Source organism: Monoraphidium neglectum, assembly GCF_000611645.1.
Source record: "Monoraphidium neglectum strain SAG 48.87 unplaced genomic scaffold scaffold02240, whole genome shotgun sequence".
Taxonomy (NCBI): Eukaryota; Viridiplantae; Chlorophyta; class Chlorophyceae; order Sphaeropleales; family Selenastraceae; genus Monoraphidium; species Monoraphidium neglectum.
Window position 1 is genome coordinate 1 of NW_014011388.1, and position 9,917 is coordinate 9,917.

The 9,917-nt window shown below is 65.4% G+C and overlaps 2 protein-coding genes across 2 annotated transcripts; both read right to left on the reverse strand.

Annotated features, from left to right (window-relative positions):
• Positions 1 to 538: 538 nt before the first annotated feature.
• On the reverse strand, positions 539 to 877 carry MNEG_10250 (hypothetical protein; the record flags this gene model as incomplete). Its single annotated transcript, XM_014041277.1, has 1 exon — positions 539 to 877. One exon carries the CDS (start codon positions 875 to 877, stop codon positions 539 to 541), a length of 339 nt encoding a protein of 112 aa, XP_013896731.1.
• A 1,122-nt stretch (positions 878 to 1,999) lies between these two features.
• Positions 2,000 to 9,832, reverse strand: MNEG_10251 (hypothetical protein; the record flags this gene model as incomplete). The annotated part of the gene is made up of 15 exons (XM_014041278.1): positions 2,000 to 2,431; positions 2,680 to 2,793; positions 3,006 to 3,154; positions 3,411 to 3,540; positions 3,879 to 3,986; positions 4,400 to 4,467; positions 4,623 to 4,746; positions 5,134 to 5,287; positions 5,639 to 5,835; positions 6,340 to 7,083; positions 7,555 to 7,787; positions 8,132 to 8,213; positions 8,402 to 8,517; positions 8,773 to 9,044; positions 9,348 to 9,832. 15 exons carry the CDS (start codon positions 9,830 to 9,832, stop codon positions 2,000 to 2,002), a joined length of 3,408 nt encoding a protein of 1,135 aa, XP_013896732.1.
• Positions 9,833 to 9,917: the final 85 nt, after the last annotated feature.

The window sequence follows — 9,917 nt, forward strand, 5'->3', positions numbered from 1 at the left end:
ACCTCGAACCACCACAGCACTTGTCCGCGCCACCCCAGCCTCGTTTTTCACGCCAACCACTGCCATTCCACTGCCGCCCGTCCCCACCCCACACGTCCTCGGCCCCGCCCCCCACCGTGTAGGACAGCTCCTGTGCCACGGGCCCCGCCGTCCGCCAAGATATTGTGAGGCCGTTGGGGGTGAAGGCCACGTTTGGCAGGACATCGTCATCCACCTCCAGCCCGCGCTTGAGGAGCGTCGCCACGTCTGAACACCGTAAACGTGACGAGGCAGGCCATCATTCCAATTCAGCGCATGATAGGGACGGCGCGGAAGGCGTTCTGCTGCCCGTTGGGCCGGCGCCCGCAGCCGGGCACGGATCGGTGGACTGCACCCCTGGTTGCAGACCTGCATGCCATTTTCGTGGTTGCCCACGGCCACTGGTGCCATGCTCCTCCACCTTCAACAGCATCCCGGGCGCCACACCAGAGGCTCTCCACGCGCACCATCCACCCTGGACCGCTGCGCTGAGCTGCGTGCTTGCTCGCGCCCAGGCCGGTCAGGTCGCACCTGACGACAGCAGCCGCGAGCCCTTGATCTTCATGCCGTAAGACTGGGGGCAGTGGATGGGGTTCAGGTAGTAGTACCCCGCTCTATTGTTTATGGCGTCCGCCACCAGCGCCGCGCTGTCGCTGGCCAGCGGGATGTTGGGCTGGCCCGTGCCGTCGCGGCCGGCCTGCAGCAGCGAAATGTACGACGACAGCGAGTACTTTGGCCGCAGCGTCAGCTGGCAGTTCGACGTGACGTTGATGGTGAACTGGGGAAGGCACACGCCGGCCTCGTGATTCACGCGGTTGCCGTCGGGGCGGCTGAGGCCTGTGAGCACAAACTCGCCCATCACTGCGCGCGGGCGGGGCGCGGCGCGGCGGTCGGTGGAGGGGTGGCGCCTGCGGCGTGGAAACGGCTGGGACAGCCACAAACACTCCCCGCATGACTTCCTATTACGAATACGGCGCGCATGAGCCCCTGCTGTGGGCTTCTCAAGCCAGCGGGGCTTCGCGAAAGCTATTCGCTCCCCCACAGTGCCTCAACACGTTGCAGCCAGCCAATCGCAATTGATGCTATCCAAGTACCTGGGACGCACTGCGCTCTTGCTGTAGAGGCGTACGCCACCAGTATCACGACTGCCACCAGGAGATGGGCCCCAGACGGCCCCATCGGAGCCACCCGGCGCCCGTCGCCGGGCATGTTAGATAACCTAGCCTCTAGTGTTCTCTTTAAAAGGCTGCCAGTTGTGGGGATCCCCTATTCAGAGAAGACTGGGTCGACAACCGCTCTGCAGCTGTGAAGGGCACAGAGTCGTCGACTCTGGTCGAGCTACAAGTTCAAGCAAAGCTAAACCACGTAAGAATCGATATGCGTGGTTTGAATGCCGGAGCAGCTCCTCAACCAGTCGTGCGCAGTTGCGCGGCACTCCCGTCTCGGCCGACCTCGGAGAATGAAGATATTCGGTGTTGTTGTTGAAGAAATTATTGTGTTGGATCTTCAGAGGCATCGCGTGTGCGGGACACGGTGGTTGAGAGCCCCGCAGCTTCTTGGGTTGGATGGACCTGACCCGGCCTGCGCCGGCGGCTGCGAGCAGCCCTGACTGTGCAGGGTGCATACCTTGCGCCGTCGCCTGCAGAGGCTGTCACAATTAGAATGACAACGATCTATCAAATACGAGGCACAGCCAGCCACACAACTGAGCCACTGCGGTGGGCCCTGCTGTGACGATCTGAGCACCAGCACAAACTGCGAGTGGCCTCGACGCTCACAATTGAACAGGCCGCGTCAGGCATCTGCTCCCACATTACAGGCCAGAGGATGTTGAAACAATCCTCAGACGCGCCCCATGTTAACGGGTGGGGCGCCGCCCATAGCAGGGGGCGGGAAACAAAAACGGGAGCGGCAGGGAGGCGTGCGGGCCAGCAGAGCACCAGCAGTGCACAAGGCGCGCCGCTGTGCCTGAGCATCTTGCTTACTGCAGACGCACCGTCAGCTGCGAGGCAGTGAACCCTGCCATCGCGCCGCCCACCGGCCACGCCGCCGCGCCCGCGCCGCCCTGCGCGCACGCCGCCACCGACAGCTGCACGGCCTGCGGGCCGACCAGCCCCCACTGCGGCAGGAACGGGCAGCCCTGCAGGAGCACCTCGACTGTCCCCCCTGCAGGCACCACGCCCGTCGCAGGGGTCGCGTCCAGCCAAGGCGGCAACCCGCCAAACGGCGGCGGGCCGATGAGGGTGAAGGCAGCTGGGCTGGGGCCCGGGTTGTGCAGGCGGACAGCGCCCGTGTGGCCACCGCCCGCGTCCAGGCGTACCGCCTGCGGCTGCAGCTGCAGCAGCGTCCGGTCGTCGCCGCGCGCCGAGGCGGCGGCCGCGATAGCGCGCAGGCTTGTGCGGCGCGACGCCTCCTGCAGCGGCGATCGCCGCAGAATGGTGGGGCATGGCGGAAGGGGGCCACGCGTAAATGTGGCTGCCAATTGTTGAGCGCAGGGCGCCCTGACACTTATTTCACACCGCCACGATGTGAAGATGGTCGCGGCCCCACAAGTTGTGTCAACCAGGTTCTGTGTCACCTGTGGATCACAATCTGTCAGTGCAGCCGACACTTACGCTTTCCTCGATCGCTGTCTACTTACCCCCCCCCACACACACACACCTGCTCAAATGCGGGCAGCGCCACGTCCAGCAGGCAGTACACCGGCTTGTGGTCCGAGTCGTTGACCTCCATGCAGGACCCGTAGCTGCCCGCCGACTGCTCAGCCAGCGCCGCCTGCCCGGGCGGCGGCGGACGGGGACAGCGGTTGGGACGGGTCAGACCAGCCTCATACGAACAACCACGCGCTCTGTCCCGCAGGCCACGATTGCAGGAGTCGCAGCGCTGGTGAACACCAACAGAAAGGATCAGAAAGGTCACTATTTCTGCGTCATCAGTTGGGCGCCAGAATTATGATGCAGGGCCGCCCCGACCCCAGGCGCCCTCACCCGCACTTCTTCTGGCTCCGCCGCTGTGGGCATCAGCAGCGGGCTGGCCTGCGCGGCGCCGCCCCTGAAGAGTATGCGGTCCGTCCAGGCGGGCACGCGCTTCTTCTCCCCCTGATCGTAGAACGGCTGGCGCTCGCTCGACTCCCGGCCTGGTTTGGGTGATTGTTGGATGGGCGGATTGAGGATCTGTGGCCTGTGTAGAGGTGTGGCAGCTGGCAGGCAATTCTTTGCCTCACATGACAACGGACCGCAACCGCCGTGGGTGGGGATAAGGCGCCTGGCGGCCCAAACACTGCGGAAACGCACCGCCTGCCACAAAACCCGACTGCGACCCCCCCCACTTTTTTTCGAAGCGGCAAGATCCGGCCGGACCCTTCACCGCACACACCGACCGACCCCTCTCACCCTTCTCAAACTTGTAGGTGGGCATGAAGGTAATGGGGCCCTCGGCCAGGCCCACAAACACCGCCCCCAGCCGCGCCTGCCGCAGGAGCTGGTCGCCCTCCAATAACTCCAGGTGGTGCCGCCGAGAGATCTATGCGGGGGCGCACCAACACACAGAAGAGTGTGGGGGTGGAGTTTTCATTGGGGGGCAAGGTGGTGCAGGATCTGAGGAGGTCCACTGACGAGACAGCAGGGTGTGTGAAGACTGGTGTCGTGGGATCCAAGGGCGTGTCACGCGGCAGGTTGTAGGTGGGGACGACCTGCTGCGTTAGCATGGGCTGCATATGTTGCCACAGGCCCTACAGACCGTCGGCCAGCGGACTGCCCCTCCGCCTGGGAACAACAAGATTTTGCTTCTCAACAAAAATCTTGTCAAGAAAGACCCCTTTCACGCGTGCAGCGCCCCGCCCGCGGGCGTCGACGCCACACCTTGCCGTGAACGAAGTGGTACAGCTGGTCGTTGCGGCTGTGCTCAGGCGTCTCCGGCTGGGGCGCGAAGTCCGGGGCGCCGTCCACCCGATAGTTGAAGTCGCCCACCTGCGGCGGAGGGGTGGGGTGCGGGTGCATGCGCGTGCGTGGGTTGTGAGGAGCGTGCATGTGCGCGCAACCGTGCGTGTGGATGCATGTTTGTGTATGTGGGTCAGTGTGTATGGTGTTTACAGCAGTCTTGAAAAGGTGAGAGAGACGAAAGAATGCTGGCTGGGACATTGACAATGGGCGGGGGCAAGCCGTAGCTGTGGCTGCGGGCAGAGTCGCCCAGGGACCTCTCAGTGCCTCGGCCGCTGCCTTCTTTGGACAAATGAGGACGCATGCAAACACACACACACACACACACACACACACACACACACACCGTTGGCGGAGGCCGCAAGCCATCCCATCCCTCCCCCTCCCGCCCCATGCCGTGAGTGAGCCCATGAGCACAAGCAGCAGCCCCTGCGGCCACTCACCCAGATCAGCAGGTCTGCGTCCCGCATGCCAGAGCCCCAGGACTCGTCGCCGCCACTGCCGCTGCCGTCTGCGCAATGGGAGCGGCACAGGATGACTCAGTCAGACAGGACGAAAAGTCCATCACAGCGCCACAGCGGCCTGGTGCCATCACTATACAGCCCGCCTCGCACGCCGCCGCGGCCGACAAGGCACCACTTTTCGGTGCGCGTGCGTGCGACCCACCTGGATCGCCGCCGCCGCCGCCGCCGTCGTCGCCGCCGGCCGCGTGCGCGGAGATGGGTGTGTTGTGGAAGCGCAGGCCGCGGACGATCTTAGCGTAATCGGCGTTGCGGGACTGCACCTTGTCCTGTGGATGGGTTGATTGCCGCGGTTGTTGCAGTATCAATTGGCATATGCCTGGAGCAATGGGTGGGTCCATTGTGCGTTTGTGAGGCAGGTCAGGGAGCTGACGCTTCGCGCTGAAAGGAGATGCTGACTGGTCAATAAACGGGCCGGACGACTGCGCACAGAAAGCCGGTGGCGCAGACAGGCGGAGGCAGAGCGTGCGGGTTGCGATGTGACTGCACCACGCGCTGCAACTGTACAAGCTTTTGTTCTCACGGCCGCGGGGCAATCGGCATCAGCTGGCGTTTGCCGCAGTCAATGATACTCAAGGGCTGGTAGACCAAGGGAAAAACAGCTGATGCATCAAAGAAATCAAAACCCGACCCAGCTCAGCCCATTTCCACCCCACCTGGTGCGCTGCAAAGTGTGACGTCACCACCATGACCCGCCGCCGCATGAGGCTGAAGCTTATGGCCACCGCCCCCTTGTTGCCCCCGACGCCCATCACGCCGCACGCCACTGATGCAGTCGCGACCTCCCCCACGTGGCGCCGCAGCTCAGACCTGGGGCCGGCCATCGCGAGATGGAAGGCGAGGGGGGGGGGGGTGCGGCAGTCAAACGAGCTGCCGCCCTGGCGACGCGTGTGCGGGCGTGTTGGGCGGAGCCGTCCCTGTGCTCCAAGGGTAAGTTGAGCCCCTGGTCAAACCAGGGCGCAGAGGCTTTGCAGTCGTCCGGATGCTGCCGCCACCCAAGCGTTCTAGTCGGCATGGTAGCACACACAAAAGAAACACATTTTGTCGTCAAGGTTGCCTGCTGCAACTCCGAACTGTTCCAATGCATCCAGTGCATCAACACGCGCCAATCAGGGCAAATGGCCAGCGCGCGCCACGCCCGCGCCGGCACGCGGCGCCCACCTGACAAACGCGACGATGAGGATGCCGCTCATCTGCCGCAGCCCGACCCGCGCCCACGCGGCCGCGCCGCCTGCAAGGCATTCCGCCACCTCGCCCGCCCACAGCTGCGCCTTGTTGTTGCCGGCCTCGAGGCGCCCCTTAGCCAGATTTGAATAGATGCGGTCCATTGCAACGCTGCTGGTGCCCATCTCCATCTCCTGTTTAAAAGGTTGAAGTGGGGCACGAGTGCGAGGGTTGAGTTGCGTTCAGATGAGGCTGTGGGGGTCCCAGGACGGTGTGGGGTACACAGGTTTAGTGCGGTGTTGCAGCAAACGACGGCCCCGACAGACGTGGAACTGGGCGAGTGAGCCTCGACCCCTGCAGGCCGTGCGCCCATGACCAATCTCTGCCTTTGCTTTCCATCTGGACACCACTAAGAACGGCAATCGTGCAAGATCACATACTTTTGAGCTCTCGCCAGGGCCTGCGCACACAAGCTCACTGACCTGTACATACATACTCACATGCAAACATGTATTGGACGACACACACACACACACACACACACACACACAAACACACTCACTCACAAACACACGCACACACACACACACACACACACCCTCATGCACAGTGCAAGCCCCGCTCACACTTTTGCACCGTAAACTCACGCACACGAACACACATGTGCACGCACTCCCTCAACGACACACGACCCCCACCTGCAGCCCGACCACCACCAGCTGCGCCGCCTTGGACCGCTCGCCCAGCCACTCTATCAGCCCCGCCCTGCTCGGCCGCCCCTCGTTAACGTTCCACGTCCCGGCGAACACCCGCAGCCGCTGCTGCTGCAGGCACTCGCCGCTCGCCGCCGCGGCCGCCCAGGCCGCGACCTCGGCCGGCGGCGGCTCCTCTGACGGCCAGGCCTTTATCGCGCCGTCGCGGGCGAGGGTGCACACCGCCGGCCCCGCGCCGCCGGCGATGGCGGACAGCGGGAACGAGTGCGCGCGCCACGCGCGCAGCGCCGCGCAGCTGCCGCCGTCGAGCGCCCACGCGCGGCCGTCAAGGCCGCCGACCCAGATCGAGGCCCCGACGGATGCGAGGGACGTGATGCCTGGAGCAAACGCGCCGGAGCTCCAGAGAAGCTGCCCAGTCTCAGAGTACTTTTCCAAAAGCCCCTTGTTGTAGCCCACCCAGACGCAGCCATCCGCCGCCGGCTCGAGCGCCTTGATCGCCCCCCACCGCACCGCCTTGCCGCCCGCGCCCGCGTCCGCGGCGTCTGCGCCCCTGCCGCGCGTCGAGCCCGTGCTGCCGCCGCCAAAGCCACCGCCGGGGTAGCCCGCGGAGGCGGCCGAGCGGGGGCTGCCGCCGGCAGGGTGGCCGGCGCTGGCCGCGGTTGCGGCTGCGGCGGCGCTGTTGACTGCCGCCTCCAGCTTCTTGCCTAGCTTCCCCAGGAGCTTGCCGGCCTGGGGGTTGGTGGTTTGGTGGATGCGATATGTTGAATCATAAAGGTGCTGCATGGTGTATTGTTGCTGTGACCATGGTGGTATCACGCAAACGGGCACTTGATGATAGATGCATGCATGGTGAACAGTGTGTGAAGTCCAACGGTCGAAACGGACACCGCCTTATGCAACAGGTTCCCTTTAGGCGTTGACGTGGGCAGACGCCACACGGGCCCAAGCGGCAGGGCCGCAGGCGACTCGCAAGGCCATCGCACGCCGTCGGGGCCACCTAAACACCCCTGGTTGGCGGCAGATGCACACCACCAAGAGGCCCCACCACCCCACCCTGACCGCTGGCGGTTCGCAGATTACAGCTTCAGCCCGTAATCAAAAGCCCCTTGCCCAAGGAATCCATTTGCTCCTGCAGGATCCGGCGAATTGTCGCCTACAGGTTTGTCATTTTGTCGTCCCCAGGCGCAAGCAGGGGCCCACCTTGATAGCCCCTTTGGCCACCGACTTGAGCGCCTCCGTTGCAGCGTCTTCCGCCTCCTCCCCCTCCCCCTCATCCGGCACAAACGCCGCCTCACGCGCCCGAAGCAGCGTCCGCACGTCAAGGCCGCAGCGCGGGTTGACCGCCGACGGGTCAAACGGAGCTGCGCCGCCGCCGCCATATGCGTCGACACTCTCCGGGCCCTCGGGGTTGATGGTCCCCAGGTGCTGGCCGTCTGCGGTTTGGAGTCAGATGTTTTGGCGTCGTTGCATGCCCGCGATAACGCAGAGCGGGGCGACCGGTTTGGGTTGTGCAACTCACCGCTGCATCCCTTGCTGCCCAGGCAGAGTCTGGTCTGTGCCGTTTGGGCACCACAGTCAGCATCCCAAAGAGCGACGTAGGCATATAGGCCGAGGGGGAGCAAGCCCAACGTCAGGCGTCTTTGAATGCGCCAAGAAGATCCACACACACACACACACACACACACACACACACACACACACACACAATCACACGCACTCGGTTACACACACACACACACACCACACGTGCGTAAGAAGGCAGAAAGCGAAGGCTCACTATACGCGCTCCAGAGGGTGAGCGTCTCCCGGCCACAGCTCCACATCACGCGGCCCCCGCAGCTGACCGCCAGCCGGCACACCTGGGGCAGCAGCGCGAGGAGCGCGGCCGCGGCGCACGTCGTCACAGGTTGGCAGGGGCCGCCTTGATCCCGCCCATTCTTGTCCCGGCAGAAACGAACAGCCGAGCCTAGGTGCCGTGGCGGAGGCCCCTTGGTGCACCCGGCGGCTCTCCACCCGCCCGCCTCGGGCAGCCTGGCCTTCAGCGCACCTTGCCATGTGGCACGCCGCCTTGAAGCTTCCGCAGATTGCGGATCTGCCGCGGCGGCTGGACGGGGCTGGAGCACGGCTCGTAGCTCCACAGCCGGATGGCGCCCGCCGCAGCCCCTGGGAAGGGGAGTTTGCTATTACCGGTCAGCCCACGCCGAAGCAGAAACAGGGGCACAACAAGAGGGCGGTGGGAGGCTAAAGGAACGCTTCACAAACTGCTGTCACAAACAAAATTCAGAAGCTTGGAAGGCCACACGAGTGTGCGTGGTTCCAGGGTAGTCTGCTGCTGCCGCACTGCTCAAGCCCACGGCAACCCCGCGCGCCCCGCGCCCACGCTCGCACACAGGCGAGCGCCGTGGACCCAGGGCTCACCTGTAAAGACGCGGCCCCAAGGGGATACCGCAATCGCCTTCACCTTGCCCGAGTGCGCCGCCCACGAGTGCAGCCACCGCGCTGCCGCGCCCGGCGCCGCCTCCCAGCAGTGCACGCGCCCGTCGCTGGTTCCAGCCCACAGGCGCCCCGAGGGCGGGTGGGCGGCCAGGCATGTGACGGCGCTCCTGGAAGCCTCCGGCGGCGGGTCGAGCGGGGACGCGCGCGGCCGCAGCTCCGCGCAGGGCGCAGAGTCCCAGTCCTCCAGCTCGGCCCTGTTTTGGCGGTGAGGCGCACACAGGGGCCGAAATATGAGGGCGTCAGCACTTGCAAGCGCGTGCTCGGCCGTCGATTAGGAGCTGGATAAAGAGGAAGTTCCCCCCTCCCCCGACAGCTACGGGTGACGGGCTCCGCCTCAGGCGCTGGCTTCTCACCACGCCCAAGTGAAAACGTGCATTTCCCCCAAACCTCCGAATCAGGCTTTGGAACCACGCACAGCAGGCTCCACAGCACACGGCGCTTTGACTGATCCATCCCATGCAGCACGGCACCCGCTCCACTGAATTCGCGAGGCTCACCTGTGGCCGCCCGCCGGCAGCGTTCCGCCGCCCGCCAGGCCCTCCCCCATGCCCCACTGCAGCAGCTGCCCAAAATCCCCCGCCGGCGCCGCAAACAGGCTGCCGCCCAGCGACACCGCCACCTTGAGCGGCGCGGCGTCCTTCGGCCGCAGCGGCGCCAGCCGCACGTGCGCGCACATTTCCCGCTCCGCCCCGCCGCGCGCCGCGACCGACAGCGCGCGGCACTCGGGCCGGCCGGCGTTCAGATCGCTGCCAAAGCCCGCCGCCGCTGCGCCGACCGCGGGCCCTCCGCTGCCGCCGCCGCCGCCACCGCTGCCGCTGCTCCGGCCGGTGCCGTAGGGGTAGACCCCGGCGGCCACGGCGGCTGCGGCGTCGTTGTCACTGCTGCTGCCAGTGATCTCTATGCTGTCGCTGCTGTTGGCCCCATCCTCCAGCGAGATGCTGCCCAACGCCTCCACAGGCGCCGCCGCTGGCGATGCCGCCATCGTCGGCCCCGAGCCGGAGCCAGAGCCAGAGCCCGAAAACGCGCTCGCATCGAAGCCAGCGAAAGGGTTGGGAGCGGCTGCCGCC